A 17,113-nucleotide genomic window follows, 5' to 3' on the forward strand; every position below is an offset into this window, starting at 1 on the left:
GCATTATGCTAAGTGAAATAAGTCAGACAGAGAAAGACAAAATACCGTATGATATCACTTATATGTGGAATCGACAAAATACAACAAACTAATGAATATAACAGAAAAGAAGCAGACTCACAGACGTAGAGAACAAACTAGTGGGTTACCAATGGGTACAGGGGAGGGGAGAAGGGCAATATAGCGGTAGAGTAAAAGGTACAAACTATTAGGTATAAAATAAGCTACAAGGATATGTTGTACATCATGAGAAACATAGCCAGTATTTTATAATTACTATAAGTGGAGTATAACCTTCAAAAATTGTGAATCACAGGAATTCCCTGGCAGTCCAGTGATTAGGACTTGGTGCTTTCACTGCCGGGGGCCTGGGTTCGATCCCTGGTCAGGGAACTAAGATCCCACAAGCCGTGCAGCGCAGCCAAAAAAAAAAAAAAAAATTGTGAATCGCTATATTGTATACCTGTAACCTGTATAATATTGTACAGCAACTATACTTCAATTTTTTTTTAGTTCAGAAAAAAAAGAGATGGGCTAAAAGCTGCGTGCGTCCTGAGCCCTGGTCCCAGTGACCACAGGATCCTCCACTTAAAACTGTGTGACCCGGGACTGGTGCCTGCTTCTCCTTACGGCCCAGACTGAGCAGGACCTAAGGGGCAGGTGGTGGGCAGTACGCAGTAGAGGATGATTACGGCCCCCTACTCCACTTCCTCCCATTGTCACCTAGAGGCCAGTCTGACCTGGCCCCCGCCACCCCATCCGTCCTGGTCCACACCCTCTCTGATGGAGAATTCCAAGCTGGCTTTTACAGGCCGGCCCTCCCGAAGTGTGGAGAGGAGGCAACAGCTGTGTTTTCATGACCTTCCCCACCGTGTGCCAGGTGCCCAGAACAGTGCCTGACACCCAGTAGGTGCTCAACAAAGATTAGTTGTTGCTGAATAAGTCTCTCTTTTGCTTGTAGATGGTGTGGGCAGCGGGGACCTGGGCAGCGGGGACTTCCAGATGGGTAAGTATCTGGGGGCATCGCACAGGCCCCCATCCTGCCCCCGGGGAAGCCCCAGAGCAGGTCTTCCCAGCCACAGAGGCGGCATCTCCTGGACTGAGGGCCTTGAGGGCTCCTTGTGCCTGCCATGGGGATGGTCTCATCCCCGCTGAGTGACAGTTGTGTGCCTTGGTTGGCCAGTCCCTGCAAGGTTGGGTATGGACAGGTTCTGTGCCTGCCTGTGCTGGGAAATGCCCGGTTCTGATGGGGACTGAAAGTCAGCCACTCAGCATTCAAAGCCAGATTCTCACCTCCCTGGGCGGCTCAGCTGTGGAGTCCTTCCCCAGAGCCCTCCTTGGGGGTGAATGCTGCAGAGTTGGGGACCCCAGGCAGGGGTGGGCGGACAGAGGGGCTCTGTGGCACAGACATTCGGGTAAGCCAAGAGCTGGACCTGGGAGGGAACCTGCCTTAGGTCGGGTCACCTGCTGGGAAGCCAAAGTTCCTGGGTTGGGGAAAGAGGGTTGGGCTTCCTGGAGAGAAAGGAATCAGGCCTCCATCAGCTGCCCACTCTGCCAGCACTCCAAGTGCATAGCCAGAGCAGGAGCTGGCCCAGCGCTGGGACCAGGGCTCAGAGTCTCTGTTTCCTCCCACCCTGGGATTCTGGCGAGAGAAGGAACTACTCGGGACAAGACCCAGCAGCTCCATATGGTTCCTGCTGCCTTCTCTGGGAGCCAGTGCCTGGGTACAACGTGATCAGGGCCAAGGATGGAGCTCAGCTCAGAGTCACCACTGGGCGGCCCCGCTGCATCCCTGTGCTGCCCACCCCAGCAGGCCTGGGGCGAGTCTGGCCTGGGTCCCTCCAGGGACGGGGTTGCCTGCCTACAGCTGGCGTATCAGGAGCATCCCAATGCCAGAGGGTGGCATCCTAACCGGGCCAGTATGGATAGGAGGGTTGACCCCTGGGTGGCACAGTCCTGACTGTGACCTCCCAGCACCTGGGACGCAGACACTGCCTGAAGCTTTTCCACGTGTAGGTCTCCGCAGGGCTACAGACGCCTGGGAGCTGGGTGGGGCCTGTGTGTGGGTGTCAGGTGGGCCCCATGCACACAATGCACACCCCAGAATGGCCTGTGCTGATGTGTCTCTGGGAGCTGCCTCTTGTTAAGCCAAGTCTGCCTGCTGAGGCCCTGGGCCAGTCCACACTGTCCCTTCAGAAATATCTAGAGCCCCTCCCAGGGGGCTGCTCACAGCAGCTCCACCTGCTTTGAGTGGTCCTGGCTAGCCCACCTCCTCCCATGAGAAGCAGCTATGAGGGCAGGAGAAGCCAGAGGTGGGGGAAGGATGGGGATGGGGAGCAGCGGCTGGGGAGGGCCCAAGGGCAGGGCAGGAGCCTTTCCTTGTAGGTGGGGCTGATCTATGGGAAGATGTGGGGCCTTAGGCCCTCCAGACCCAAACGCTGGCACCAGCCCGCTGCCCCCGGGGCAGGTCCAGGCAGCTGGGCTGAATCTCAGCCCACGAGGCATCAGATAAGTCTCCCTGATTCCCAGGGTCAGTGTGCCTGCTTCAGCCTTGCCCAAGGGCAGGTCCTTCCTAACTCTGGTAAGCAAGGGCCATCCTGACCATGATGGGGCCGTGCCTGGCCACCCCTTGACTGACCCAACCCCCGACGCTGGAATGTCTGAGATGGCTCCTCCGTCTCCCCTTCCCTCGGGCAGGGTTGCGGCTCCCCTTGGCTCTGTCCCAGCCCTGACTGCCACCCCCAGGCCAGTCCCCCTCCTGGACAGCTCCTGGCTCTGCCTCCCCACCTTGGGATCCCTGCCCACCTCCCCTCGCCCAATCTTTCCACCTTCTGACTGTCTCTTTGTCTGTCCTGCTGACAAACTGTCTACATGTCTCTCCTGCTCCCTCCCTCCCCTACCTTGGGCCATCTCTTTCCTACTCTGTGTGTCTCTGTCTCATGCTGCCTTTCTCCCTCCACCTCTTGGACTTGCATCTCTGCTTCCATGTTCCTGTCTTTCCCTCTTTCCAATCTGCCTTTGTCTCGTCTTTTCTCTCTCTCATTCTCCCCACCACTTTCTCTCTGTGTCTCTGCCTATATCTATCTCTCTGTGTCTCTGTCTCCATCTCTCTGTCTGTTTCATCTCTTTCTGTTTTCTGTCTCCATCAGTCTCTGTGTCTCTCTGTCATTTCCCCCCTCTGTCTCTCCCTTTGGTCTCTCCACCTCCCTGCCGTCTCTGCCCCTCCTCACCTCCCTGCTGTCTCTGCCCCTCCTCACCTCCCTCTCTGCAGGCCCTGGGCCACCCCCGGGCCACCCTCCCGTGGCTGGTGTGATGGCCTTGGAGCCCGATGAGGAGTCTCCTTTCCCTCTCTCCCTCCCCCTCCTCTCTCCCAGCTCTTCCTCTCACTCCTTTGTCTTCTTTTCCTCCCCAGCCTGCACTTGGTCACACTTGAGGGTCAGAGGCACCTCTCTGCAGGGTCTGGGGCCAGGCCTGCCTCTGTCCCCACCCCAGCTGGCCTCACCTTCTCCCCTGCCCCTGCCCAGGAGGCAGCCAGGCCCCAGCCGGGCATACAATCTAAGCACAGTGGGCCGGACCCCTGGTGTAGGCAGCATGGGTGCAGCAACCCTTCGGGGAAAAGGCCAGGGCCTCGGGCCTCGCTGATCCTGGGGACCCAGAGGAACTGGGCTGGGGTTCGGGGGCCCAGGTGTGTGGGGGAGGAGTTCTGTTGAGCAGGGACTGGGTATCGAGCGTAGGTGGGGTAGTTGGCTCCGGGGCTGGGGGTGGTCGGGTGTGCGTTCCCCACCCCACTCGGGGTGCCGGGCAGCTCTGGGCCTCCCGTCCCTCCAGCCATTGGCTCCAACTGAGCTGTCCAGATGGGGTCAGATGAGGGCCAGCGTGGAGCTGGTCAGCCAGGCAGGCGCCCAGAGAGCACACCCACCCCGGGCTGCATCACTCCCCATCAGCACCCTCAGCTCTGGGGGCTGGTTCCTGAAACTCACCTTCTGCCCCAGCCCTCGGATACCTGCCACGGGGAGGCCGCTCAGGGTGGAAAAGGGGGTGTGCTCATCCTGACCTGCCCCTGATCTGGGAGAAGGCAGGGGGTGGGGTCAGGTTGCAGGGTCCGTGCCCTTCCCAGGCCCTAGTAGAAAGGGGCTTTGTGGAGCCTCAGCCCCCTCCCCCAACAGCGGGCACATTCCTGGGCAGAGGCCTGGCCTCCTCGCCCGCGCTGGGCCGCAGGGCTGAGGCCAGGGGCCAGGGTGGGGGACTTTCAATGGGCCTCTGTGCCAGCTCACAAGGGGCCTCTGTGGCCAAGCTCGCGACCCTCACACTCCAGCCCACGGGGCCCCGCCCGCCCGGCACCCCGGAGCCCAGCCCAGCACGGTCCCCGTGATGCAGTGCAGGCGGCGCTGCCCTCACAAGCACCTTCTCTTGGTGCAGGAGTTCCCTCCGGTGCTTGCTAGGCTGCCTGATGCGCCCAGGACTTGCTCCGTGAGCCGCAGAGGGGGAGGGTCCAGGCGCAGAGGGCGTGCGCACCTGTGGACCTGCCGGACAGAGTAAAGGGGAAAGAGGACAGGCCCAGCCAGTGCCACTCCCTGCTCTGCTGCCCACGCGCTGCTCGTCTGTCACTTCTCAGAGCCCACTTCTGCCTCAGGGACAGCTGCTGTCCCCTCTGCCTGGAGTGCTCTTCTCTCAGCTGCCTCCCGGTGCCTTACTCTTTGCGGAGAGGCCTTCCTGGCCGCCCTGGGGAAGTAACGACCTACCCCCACCCCAGCACGCCCGCTCCCCCAGCCCTTGTTTTTTTTTCCTCATAGTCCATATATTCCTTGCCCATTTGTTCTATTTCCTTTCTCCTCCCCCTAAAAAGTGATCTTTATGAAGTTCACTGCTATATCCCTTGCCCCTAGAACACTGCCTAGCATAAGAAAGACCTTCAATATAGATTCGATAAAGCAATGAATGCTTCTCTCAGATGGGAAGAAATAAAACCAAATCCATTCCTTCAGTTTGTCTTAAAGACCAGAGATAATACAGCTAATGCATGCAGCCCCTAGTGTGCGCCAGGTACTGCCATAAGCATTTTACATTCATTATCTTATTTCATCCTCCCAACAGCCCTCTGGGGTGGGCACTACCATCGTCCCTGTTTTATAGATGAGGAAACTGAGACACAGGGAGATTAAGTAACTTGCTTAAGGTCACAGGGCAATTTTAAGTTATTTTAATTGTAAATGGAAATTTTGCTCCAGAGGCTGAGCTTTTAACCACTAAGCTATACTGCCTCTCATATAGTAATAGCTCATATTATATTGCCCCTACTATGTGCCAGGCTCTGATCTAAGCACTGTGTGTGTGTGTGTGTGTGTGTGTGTGTGTGTGCGTGTGTGTGTGTGTACATATATATGATTCATTTGCAACTCATATTTATAACTTCTATTATGAACTCTGAACATTATGAGATTTAATGTGCATAAAGTGTATATAGTAGGTGCTTAATAAACAATAGTTGTAAGTGTATGCTCACCCCAATCTGCTATGAATTTATTCAGCAATCACTTATTAGGCACCTACTCTGTGCCAGGCTCTATGCGAGCACTGGGGTACAGGGTGAATGAGATCCAAGGTTTCCCCCCATCAAGTTTATAGTCTGGCAGTAGAAAGATGACAACAGCTTCTGATTCCCTAGCACTTGCTCTATGCCAGGCGCTGCATCTTCATGCACAGGGAGATGGCCTTCTAAGCATGATATCATTTATTCCCCGCAGCAACCCAGTGTGGTAAATGTAATTAATATGCACATTTGACCAAAAGGGAAACAGAAGTTCAGAGAGGTAAGGTCCATGCCTGATGTGCGGCTGACCTCAGAACCCACGATCTTTATGATGATGCTCTGGCAGGATCTATGCCACGTGGGGTAGAAGGTGCTCTGATGGGAGAAGCCAAGGGGCTGGGGGACCCCCAGAGGAGAGGCCTCTACCCAGCCAGGGTTGGGAAAGGAGGGCAGCTCAGGCAGTATTCTTGGAGGAGGTGGTGACTGAGCTGAGCCCTGAGGGCAATGACTGGCATGAATGGGGGGGTGGGGAAGCATGTCACGGTCACTCTCGAGTAATTTCTGTGCCAAAAAAAAAAAAAGAGGGGACTTCCCCGGCGATACAGTGGTTAGGACTCAGTGCTTTCACTGTGGGGGGCCCGAGCTTGATCCCTGGTCAGGGAACTAAGATCCCACAAGCCGCGCGGCGCGGCCAAAAAAAAAATTCTGTGCCAGGTCCTCCTGCTCTGGAAGCCACCCCTTCTTACCCAGCCTTCCTCTGAGCCAGTGGAGGTCTCTTCTGCACTATCACTTGGTGTCTGGATCGGGCCATTTTCCCTGTTAGTTGAAGCCATTCAGTCAAGGGTGGGGCCTCGGCTTTGACCCCTGGGCGGCCTGCCAGGGCCACTGCAGCATGTGCTCTCCTACAGGCAGTGCTGGGCACAGCTGTGGGTACACAGGTGTCAGCCTCAGCGAGAGGCCTCTGGGGACCGTCCCCCCCATTTCCACCCACTGGCCCAGCTGCCTGAGGCCACTACCTGCCAGGCTGGGCCCCTCATAGTGACCCTCCCACCACTCCTTTCTGCAGTTTATTTCCGAGCCCTGGTAAATTTCACTCGCTCCATCGACTACAGCCCTCAGCTGGAGGATGCAGGCTCCGAGGAGTTCCGAGAGGTGTCCGAGGCTGTGGTAGACACGGTGAGGTGAAGGGGCTTTGGGGAGCTCCCCGAGTATGGCAGGGCAGGACTGAAGGTGGGGTGAAGGGATCTGGAGGCTGATGGTGCTGTGTCCCTCTCCAGCTGGAGTCAGAGTACTTGAAGATTCCTGGAGACCAGGTTGTCAGTGTGGTGTTCATCAAGTGAGAAGGGTCCCCTGGGGTGGGGGGTGGGGGCTGGTGAGGGACTGACAAGGATGGGGAGGAGCCCGGGTGCCAGGAGGGGAGGCAAGAGAGGCCTAATGGGCTGAACTTCTATTGGTAGAAATTCGGGAATTGGTAGGGGTACAGTTTGGACTTTAAGTTGCCTTGCATGGGGTACAGGCTATCCAGAAGCAGGGGGAGAGTCAAGAGATCAGGTCTGAGCATCAGGCAGGGGGCCAAGGGAGGAGCTGAGACCCCAGGCATCTTCCTCACCCTGCTGCCCTGCCCCCCCACACCCGTCCCTAGGGAGCTGGACGGCTGGGTCTTTGTGGAGCTGGATGTGGGCTCCGAAGGGAATGCAGATGGGGCTCAGATTCAGGAGGTGCTCCACACCGTCATCTCCAGTGGCTCCATCGCCTCCTACATCACCTCTCCCCAGGGATTCCAGTTCCGACGCCTGGGCACAGGTGAGCCTGTCCTGGAACTGAGGGTCACCTCCTCCAATTTCTCAAACTCATGTGGGCCCCCTTTCAGTGTCACCACCATGGGCTCTCCTAGCTTGGCCTTGCACACCACTAGGGACAGGGAGCTCACTACCTTGTGAGTCTGCCCCATCAATCTTTATGCAATCTTGGCTTGGGTTGAGCAACATCTGTTTCCTCTAACATGTACTCAGTAGACCCAATTTCCACTCTCTATTAACCTCTCTATGTTGACAATAGGTAATAATAATTCCTTTCTTCGTACAGTGCTTTCAAGTCCAAAAACACTTTTGTGTTTAATAATAACCAACAATTCTTCACTGACCGTTCAGTCTTCATAAGAATTCCTATGAAGCAGATATTATTTCTCCTGTTTTAGAGATGAGGGCACTGAGGCCCAGCGAGGAAAAATGATTTATCCAAATCCACATACACAGATAGTGCAAAAGCCAGAATGTAAACCAAACCCTGTGTCTCTGCTGGTCTTGCCAGAACCTGTGACGAGACGAGCTGAGAAACGCAGCTCAGAAAGAACAGGAAACTGGCCCCAAGCCACACAGCTGTTAGATGTGCAGGCCTGGCCTTCGTACCCTCAGTCGGCCCAGCTTTCTTTTTTTAATTTTATTTTATTTTATTGTATTTATTTCTTTTATACAGCAGGTTCTTATTAGTTATCCATTTTATACAGGCCCAGCTTTCTTTTCGCTGCACCCTCTGTCTCCTGTTTCAACTCCCTGAGTGTTTTCTTCTCTAGGCCAAGCAGTCCCAGTTCATTCCTCACAAGCTACAGTTCCCAGCCCATCCCAGTCTCCATCTCAGTCCTCTCTCTGGGAAATGTCACCATCCCGGACTAAGTGGAACCCAGAACTGAACAAACTTCATCCCTACCATGGTGTCACCCAATCAGAAAAAAAGGGTGAATCATTTGTTCTGCACGTAAAACCTCAATTAATGTGCCCAAAGATCAAGTTTGTTCTTTGGCATCCCCAGGCCCAGGTCTGAAGATTGCTGAGGCTCCAGTCCTCTTATCCCCACTTTCCAATGAGTCCTCCTGGCTAGGGATGGTAGGATGGGCCTGGCTCAGCCCTGCAGCCCATAGCCCCCGGGTCCCAGGTGGGACGGCTGCTGATCACACCTTCCTTTCCAGCACAGACACCCCCGCCCCCCCTGGCCGCTGTGGTGGCCGCAGTGACACCAGGTGAGAGTGTAAGCCAGACCCAGGCTGAGCCGGGTAACTAGAGAAGCTAATGGATGGAGGGGAAGGAAGGATGAGGGCAAGATGGCTGGGCACAGCCCACAGGCCTCCCCTCCTCCCCTTCCTCTTCATCCTCTCTAGGCCTGGCTGTGGCCCGCACGTGTGTGCTGTGGTCGTTGCATGGTGTGGAGTGTTAACTGTGTGTGGGGTTTGTGTAACTGATGGGTGAGGCCACTGCCACATAGCCCACATCCCACATGTGCTGTGGATGTGTTCACCACGTGCTCTGTGCCCTCACTGAGTCTGCCAGAAACCACGTGGCCTGACACGGAGCCCCAAAGCCCCCTCCCAGCTCTGCAGCACCTGTGCCGCCCGTGACATTTTCTGCCAACCTCCTGCCTGCCTCTCTGACTGTCCCACACCCCCGCAGTGCCCCAGTTCCCAAGGGTCTGCACCGAGGCGGAGTTTGCCTGTCACCGCTACAATGAGTGTGTGGCCCTGGAGTATCGCTGTGACCGGAGGCCTGACTGCAGGGACATGTCTGATGAACTCGATTGTGGTGAGGGGCTGTCTGGGGACACGGTGGCCTCCAAGTCAGTCCGGGGCTGGGAGGGTTTGCTGCAGGCCAAGGGGTTAGGCGGGTTAGGTGCGGGAGGTGGGCAGGGACACCGGAGGGGTGATGACAGGGTCAGGGCCGGGGAGTGGGAGGGGGCGAGGGCTGAGGAGCCACCCCTTCATGCCAACGCTAAGCGGGCTCTGTCCACAGAGGAGCCGGTCCCCCAGCTCAGCTCACAGCCAGCACCTCTGGCGGAGACACCACCTGTACCGTCCCAGCCGGAGGCAGCCGTCACACAGCAGCTCCCAGCCACCCCTGCTCCCCAGGTTGTGTTCCCCAGTCCAGGCAGGCCCGTGCCCTGTGGGCCCCACGAGGCCACGTGCCGCAGTGGGCACTGCATCCCCAAAGACTACGTGTGTGATGGGCAGGAGGACTGCAGGGACGGCAGTGACGAGCTGGACTGCGGTGAGGGCCGGGCAGGGGCGTGGGTGGGGATGCAGGGGGTGGGGAGATGGCCACTGAGGGCCGCTGGCTGAACCTTGCCTGGTCCCCCCAGGCCCCACCCCACCCTGTGAACCCAACGAGTTCCCCTGTGGAAACGGGCACTGTGCCCTCAAGCTGTGGCGCTGTGATGGCGACTTTGACTGTGAGGACCGCACCGATGAAGCCGACTGCCGTGAGTGTCCCAGCGCCCGCCCGGCGCCCCCGGCCCATTGGCCTAGCTCCCCGAGCCCCGACCCTTCGAGGGTAGGTTTGTGTGCTGTCCCTGGCTGAATGGTAGAGGCCCTGGGGACAAACTTTAAGGTTTATCTCTCTTTGACTCTGAGCTGGCCTTTGTAGCAAGCAGTAGACTACCCGTGGTTAATGTCTCTTTATTTATTTTGTTACCATTCATCTTCTCTTTGTCATATATGCTTGTGTGTGGGTCAGACGAGTAGGCTTGATACACGAGGGTCCCTTGATGAAGGGGTCCTTGATGTATGTGTGAGTCAAAGCCTTCCTCTTACGGGCCTAGAGTTTTTTCATCTAGAGCTGGTTCTGAGTTATTTGTTCCTCCATCTGCCCAGCTTTTCATCCATGTGACCATTCAACCATCCACTATCTATCTGTCCATCCGTCTGTCCAGCATCTTTCCTCCCTCGCATCCATTTATCCACCCACCCACTCATCCAACTATGCATCCATCCATTATTTATCTGCAAAGTTCTTCATCAGTCTGTCTACCTATCTACGTATCCAGCGTCCTTCCTTCTGTCCATTTCATCATCCATTCTATCATCCATCAATCTGTTGTCTATCCATCCATCCATTTGTCCAACATCCTTCCTGCCATCCATCTCTTCATCCGTCCATCTATCATCCATCCATGCATTATGCATCTTGCCAGCTCTCCAGGCAGCCAGCCATTCATACAGCCAACATCTTTCCTTCCTCCTCTTCATCTGTCCAGCCATCTATCCATTGCTCATCCATCCATCTAGTCAATGTTATAAACATTATGACAGTCAAATGGGTGAGACTGGAGAGTCAGAGACCATATCAGGTAGCATCTTGTGGTTTCTGTCCTATGAGGTGAACCTTGGGGCTTATTAGTCCAAGATTGAGGATAATCTTCTAACCATTGCTCTGTGATGCTGGGTCACATGTTTGAGTGCGTGTCGACATTCCCAGTGTCCGCCGGTCCAGCTTCTCCTCCTTGCTTCCCCTCACCTTCCCCGCTCGGCAGCCAACCCTGGAGAGAAGCAGCATCGTGCTGCAGACTGGCAGAGTTTTATGATGCCCTTCTGTGGCTCTAAGCTTGCCTGACAACATGGCCCCTTGGGAGAGAGAAGTAATTGAGGGTTTTAGTTGAAAAGCCCTTCTCAGAGGCCTCTGCGGGGGAACAGTCTAAGGAAGACCAAGTCCTTGTTGACAGAGCGCAGAACAGAGAACATGAAAGCCAGATGACTTTGGGGGCTCGTGGGGTGCTGGGACAGAAGCCCCCGAGGGAGTGGGAGTAGGTGGCTGCCTCCTGCTCTCCTCTCTGTGCCTTCTCTGTGGACGGGTGGCCTCTGCTCCTGCACCACTCTGCCCTTTCTGTCCCTGCCTGTGTGTCTGTATCAAGCTCAGTCTCCCAGAAAAAGAATGTCAGTTACCATCTGCTAGAGATGTCTAGCTGGGGCCCAGCCCTGGGGCCAGGCCAGCTCCAGGCCTCTGGCCAGTCCAGAGATGGCTGCCTCAGGTCAGGCTACTTAGAGGGGTACAGAACAATGAGGTCCAGGCTGCGGCAGGCCCTCACAAGACCTTTCCAGTAGCCAGAACTGCCCAGGTATTCCCGGCATCCAGAGATACTGGCCACTGGGGCCGTGCCTTTGACCAGGGGTCTTGTGCTTCTCTGGTGGCTGGCTGTGGGAGGAGCTGAGTGACTGTGGCGTGCCAGGTATAACTGTCTTGAGGAATGCAGGTAGAGTGTGCTTCATTGCTGACCGGTGACCATGACGTTGTGGACAGCGTCGTGGCAGCAGAGTCTGGGTCTGGGCCTGGTCAGGGCAGCTGTGTTGTCATGTAGGCGAGATGAGAGAGTGATCCTGGGGTCACCTGGGGAAGGTGGACAGGGTGGGCTGTTGGGCATGGGTAGGCAATGGGGGGTCCTCCCTGAGGGCAGTGCCCACTGCCCACACTACCTGGCTCTGTCCCCAGCCGCCAAGCACCCCGAGGATGTATGCGGGCCCACGCAGTTCCGCTGTGTCTCCACAAGCACGTGCATCCCGGCCAGCTTCCACTGTGACGAGGAGAGCGACTGTCCCGACCGCAGCGACGAGTTTGGCTGCAGTGAGCAGGGAGCTGGGCGGCGAGCTCGGGGCCCTGGGCCCCTCCCCACAGTCTCTTCTCCGGCCTGGCTCCTCTGAGCCATTCCCCCCACCCCCACCCCACTCCTCCTCCCTTTGCCCCTCCCACCCCTCACTCCTGCTCCCATCTCCCAGTGCCTCCCCAGGTGGTGACCCCTCCCCAAGAGTCGGTCCAGGCTTCCCGGGGCCAGACGGTGACCTTCACCTGTGTGGCCATTGGCGTCCCCACCCCCATCATCAACTGGAGACTCAACTGGGGCCACATCCCCTCTCATCCCAGGTACAGCTCTGGGCCCCGGCAGGGGCTGGGGACATGGGGGAGGTGCGGCCAGTGGTCCAGGCCTGACCCCCACCTCTGTCTCGGGGCCCACCAGGGTGACAATGACGAGTGAGGGAGGCCGTGGCACGCTGACCATTCGTGATGTGAAGGAGGCAGACCAGGGCGCCTACACCTGTGAGGCCATGAACGCCCGAGGCATGGTGTTCGGCATTCCCGACGGTGTCCTGGAGCTCATCCCGCAGCGAGGTACGGCCCATGGGCAGGTGGGCACCGGGCGTGGGGCTGGAGCCGGGGCTGCCTGCCTGGGACCGGCCGTAGCCCACTCCCTTGCCGCCCCTCAGGACCCTGCCCCGACGGGCACTTCTACCTGGAGCACAGCGCCTCCTGCCTGCCCTGCTTCTGCTTTGGCATCACCACCGTGTGCCAGAGCAGCCGCCGCTTCCGAGACCAGATCCGGCTGCGCTTTGACCAGCCCAATGACTTCAAGGGTGCGTTGGTGGATGGGAGGCAAGCGGCAGGCTCCAACGGGCTCAGAGGGCAGATATGGGAGAGCAGCATGCCCTGGACACATGGGGCCAGTTCAGGGAGGGACACGGGGTTGCTGAAGAAATGCTGAGCTCCGTAAGAAGAGCATTTCAGGGGAAAACAAAACTTTTTTAGGAAAAGCCAAACCCACAGTTGATATTTGCCTGCGTTAGGTGACGATGAGGATGGGCTCTGGAGCCGGAGTCCGGGTTCAAATCCTGACCCTGACCCTTACTGCCTGTGTGCCCTTAGCCAAGTTACTATCTTGTGTCTCAGTTTTCTCATCTACAAAATGGGGATAAAATATTAACTACCCAGGTTGTTATAAGGACTTAATGGATTAATATGCATAAGCCACTCAGAATAGTGCTTGGTCCCTGGTAAGTGCCCAGTAAGTATCCAGTAATGTCATCCTCACCGTCCTCATCATCCTCACCCTGCAGAATGCAGAGGCACCAGTGACCCCAGAGCATTAAGAACCAAGGCTTTGGCATCTTCTTAGCCCAGGGCTGACCTCCAGATGCACTAGTTACTGCCTGTGTGACTTTGAGACTCTTGGCTTCTTTGGGCCTGTTTTCCCAAACATAAAGCCAGGCAGTTGGACTCAGTTCTCTCTGGCTCTGAGAGGCAGAATGGCGTGGGCCCAGGCATCAAACGGACCTGGGTTCAGGAACATTGCCATCATCACAGAAATGCCATCTCTTGGATGGTTGGTACTGCCTTCGAGATCTGGGAGGGTGCTGTAGAGAGAATTCCCGTGTGTGTGTGTGTGTGTGTGTGTGTGTGTGTGTGTGTGTGTGTGTAGGAGAGGGCTGGACTAGATGACCTGTCATAATAACAGCAACAGTAACAGCTAACCGGTTTTTGAGCACCTCCTCTGTGCCACATTCTGTTTTAAGCATTTTATATCAGTTTGTTCATTTTAGCTTCCTAATAACCCTGTGAAGCAAGCCACTATTACCCCCATTTTACAGATAGAGAAACTGAGGCCTTTGCTCAGATCACACATCTGGAGGGTGGTGGAACCAGGACTTGGGCGCCCATTCTTCAGCCCTGTGTAGCTCTCTACTGGCCCCTGTGGGCTGTTCCAACCCTGACAGTCCATGGATCTATTGGCAAGCAAAGGCTCTGAAAAGTCCTGCTGCAAAAAATCCCTTTGACCTTTCCTTGACCCTGGGGTTCCCAGGTGGTTCCCAACCATCATTCTGAAGTATTGGCTTTGCCCAGAGCATGCTTTGGGAGACGCTCCAGAACTTCAGGAGGAAAAAAAACCTTTGCTTTTATTTGACTTTGGGAGAGAGACTAACGTTCTCTCTAAATCACACTTCTCCCAAGACTTTCCCATCTCTCTGGGTTACAGCCCCTCAAGGGGGCTATCTCGGGCCAGAACATGCATGGCCCTCACCCCTCCCCTTTGCCACCCAGGCGTGAATGTGACGATGCCCACACAGCCTGGCATGCCGCCCCTCTCCTCCACCCAGCTGCAAATCGACACCGCTCTGCAGGAGTTCCAGCTGGTCGACTTGTCCCGACGCTTCCTGGTCCATGACTCTTTCTGGGCTCTGCCTGAGCAGTTCCTGGGCAACAAGGTGACAGACCGGGCTGCCGCCCTGGATGGGGAGGTGGCCGAGCCCCGCTGCACATGCCCAGAACCTGCCTGGGCTCCGCTCCCTCTGAAGCCGTGGAGCAGGGCAATCTCTGCTCTGGGAGACGTGTCGTCTTGCCCCAGCGCAGCCCCCCGTGGGCAGCGGCTCGTTCATTCAAGGCAGGGTCAGGCCTGCCATGGTCAGGTTGGGAGGAATGCTGACTCAGCTGTTGGAAAGCCCTCTCGGACCACTCCCCACGTCTGAGCTGGGCCCAGTGCCCTCCTCCGGCCTCCCTGGGCACCTTTTACACAGTATTATCAGACTCCTCCCCCAAATTGGACTGAGCATACCCAAAGCAGAGCCCAAGTCCCACCCATCTCTGCTTCCCTGTGCCCAGCTCCGTGCTGGACACGCAGTACCAGCTATGCAGAGTGAGGGAGGAGGGGAACGAGTGGACACACAGTGGGCATCAAGCGTGCCCATGACTGTCCCAGCCCTGATCTGCCCTATCTCGGCCAGGTGGACTCCTACGGTGGCTCCCTGCGCTACAAGGTGCGCTATGAGCTGGCACGTGGCATGCTGGAGCCAGTGCAGCGGCCAGACGTGGTCCTGGTGGGCGCCGGACATCGCCTGCTCTCCCGAGGCCACACGCCCACCCAGCCCGGTTCTGTGAACCTGCGCCAGGTCCACTTCTCTGAGGTGTGTGGGGCCTGATCCCTCAGGGCTGGCAGTGAAGGGGGTACAGGCTGGGCAGGTGCTGATGCATGACCCCTCCCACCTTTGTCCACACCCAGGAGCACTGGGTCCATGAGTCTGGCCGGCCAGTGCAGCGAGCGGAGATGCTGCAGGTGCTGCAGAGCCTGGAAGCTGTGCTTATCCAGACAGTGTACAACGCCAAGATGGCCAGTGTGGGGCTGAGTGACATCTCCATGGATACAACTGTCACCTACGCTACCAGCCATGGCCGCGCCCACAGCGTAGAGGAGTGCAGGTGCCTGACCTGGCAGGGCCGGGGACCACAGGGACCCTGGCAAAGATAGGGGAGAAACAGCAAGGCCTCATGGTTCTTGCAGCCAGTGTCTTGGTCCTGTCCCCACAGATGCCCCATTGGCTATTCCGGCTTGTCCTGTGAGAGCTGTGATGCCCACTTCACCCGGGTGCCTGGTGGGCCCTACCTGGGCACCTGCTCTGGCTGCAACTGCAATGGCCATGCCAGCTCTTGTGACCCTGTGTATGGCCACTGCCTGGTGAGTCATGCCAGCTGGCACTTGGATACTGGCTAGGGGCAAGGGCTCAGTGGGAGGTTCAGGCTGAGGCTTCCTTGTACCCAAAGCTTAGCACAAGCCTCCAGAATGACTGCCATGGCTGCCACCCAAGCTATCATGACCTCTGGATGCATTAACAGAGATATTATGTCCAGATGGGAGAGGTGAAAGTGCTACTCTCTTCCACCTTGGTCATACCAATCCTGGATAGTACTGTGTAAAGCATGGCCTTTAGCAGGGCATTCCTAAGAGGAAGGAGCCTATAAATCATAACATTATTTCTTAGGAATGGTGGAGGGAGCTGGGATTGTGGAGCTGACAGAAAGAAGGCTCAAGCAGGGAAAACTGTTATCTCCAAATCCCTGAAGAGCTGTCAGGGGTAAAAGGAACGGCCTACAGAGGGCAAAACTAACCAGTGGGTGCAGACTGGAAGAAGAATGTGGGTTTAGGTCAATACAAAGCAGGCATTTGGAACCTTCTATGGGACAGGCTGCCACGTGAGGTGGTGAGCTCCCCGTCAGGATGGAGCTGGGTGTTCCCCTGTCTGCAAAGCTGTGGTAGTTCCAGCATGATGGCAGAGGCTGATCCAGCTAGCCTCAAAGGCCCACCGTCAGGGAGCCCATCTGGTCCAAGGTGGTCCCACACTGGGGTCAGAGGGCTGCTCTGTAGAACCTGAACCACTCCCTCCCCTTCCTCCCAGAATTGCCAGCACAACACAGAGGGACCACAGTGCAACAAATGCAAGGCCGGCTTCTTTGGTGACGCCACCAAGGCCACGGCCACTGCCTGCCGGCCCTGCCCTTGCCCGTACATCGACGCCTCCCGCAGGTCAGAGCCAGCTCGAGATGGGGCACATAGGGCTGAGGGAGCGGGCAGTGCTGCGGCTAGGGGCATCCTCTGGGCAGGGAGATGGGAGACCTGCCTGGGTTCAAATCTTCACCCGGTCACTAAATTATTCTAGGCCCCTTGACCTCTCCAGGCCTGCTTCCTTTTCCATACAATGGGGCCATCTGTCTTCCTAGTGTTGCTATGAGGCTGCAGACCAAGAGCAAGTGGGCCTCATAGCCTGCTATGTCCCTGTGGACAGCAGTCATTCCCAGAGTGGGACTGTAAGCCCTGGCCTGGCCCATCATCGCAACCCTGCCCCATGTTCTGTCCACTTGGTACCCACAGGTTCTCAGATACCTGCTTCCTGGACACGGATGGCCAAGCCACGTGTGATGCGTGTGCCCCAGGCTACACAGGCCGCCGCTGTGAGAGGTGAGGGAGAGCCGGTGGGGGCTGGGAGAAGCAGGCCATCATGGGTGGGGGCATGGGAGTGCCATTGACAACCCTCTCCCTTCCCCAGCTGTGCCCCCGGATATGAGGGCAACCCCATCCAGCCCGGCGGGAAGTGCAGGCCCACCAGTGAGTATCGCAGCCACCATCCCCTGGCACCTCCCCAGGCTGCCCACCAGGCCCCAGTCCCCAAGTCCAGCACAAACCCCATGATCCTTGGGGAGCCGCCCCACTCTGTCCAGATTATGTCCA

The 17,113-nt window shown here is 57.0% G+C and overlaps 1 protein-coding gene across 9 annotated transcripts in view; it reads left to right on the plus strand.

Annotated features, from left to right (window-relative positions):
* HSPG2 (heparan sulfate proteoglycan 2) overlaps positions 1 to 17,113 on the plus strand; it is a 101,646-nt gene that overhangs the window by 35,706 nt on the left and 48,827 nt on the right. For 6 of the 9 annotated variants that reach the window (XM_082448287.1, XM_082448288.1, XM_082448280.1 and 3 more), the window contains exons 3-21: positions 962 to 1,006; positions 6,597 to 6,706; positions 6,808 to 6,866; positions 7,173 to 7,333; positions 8,496 to 8,546; positions 8,974 to 9,102; positions 9,310 to 9,564; positions 9,656 to 9,775; positions 11,779 to 11,910; positions 12,063 to 12,207; positions 12,302 to 12,453; positions 12,549 to 12,695; positions 14,158 to 14,321; positions 14,838 to 15,017; positions 15,113 to 15,309; positions 15,418 to 15,565; positions 16,284 to 16,411; positions 16,757 to 16,843; positions 16,932 to 16,990. In XM_082448287.1, coding sequence (XP_082304413.1) covers positions 962 to 1,006; positions 6,597 to 6,706; positions 6,808 to 6,866; positions 7,173 to 7,333; positions 8,496 to 8,546; positions 8,974 to 9,102; positions 9,310 to 9,564; positions 9,656 to 9,775; positions 11,779 to 11,910; positions 12,063 to 12,207; positions 12,302 to 12,453; positions 12,549 to 12,695; positions 14,158 to 14,321; positions 14,838 to 15,017; positions 15,113 to 15,309; positions 15,418 to 15,565; positions 16,284 to 16,411; positions 16,757 to 16,843; positions 16,932 to 16,990 — 2,469 coding nt within the window. The remainder of the gene's footprint in view (positions 1 to 961; positions 1,007 to 6,596; positions 6,707 to 6,807; positions 6,867 to 7,172; positions 7,334 to 8,495; positions 8,547 to 8,973; positions 9,103 to 9,309; positions 9,565 to 9,655; positions 9,776 to 11,778; positions 11,911 to 12,062; positions 12,208 to 12,301; positions 12,454 to 12,548; positions 12,696 to 14,157; positions 14,322 to 14,837; positions 15,018 to 15,112; positions 15,310 to 15,417; positions 15,566 to 16,283; positions 16,412 to 16,756; positions 16,844 to 16,931; positions 16,991 to 17,113) is intronic. The other 3 variants (XM_082448283.1, XM_082448284.1, XM_082448285.1) reach the window with 1 other exon arrangement.

This window comes from Balaenoptera physalus, assembly GCF_965194825.1.
Source record: "Balaenoptera physalus genome assembly, chromosome: 1".
In the NCBI taxonomy this organism is placed as follows: domain Eukaryota; kingdom Metazoa; phylum Chordata; class Mammalia; order Artiodactyla; family Balaenopteridae; genus Balaenoptera; species Balaenoptera physalus.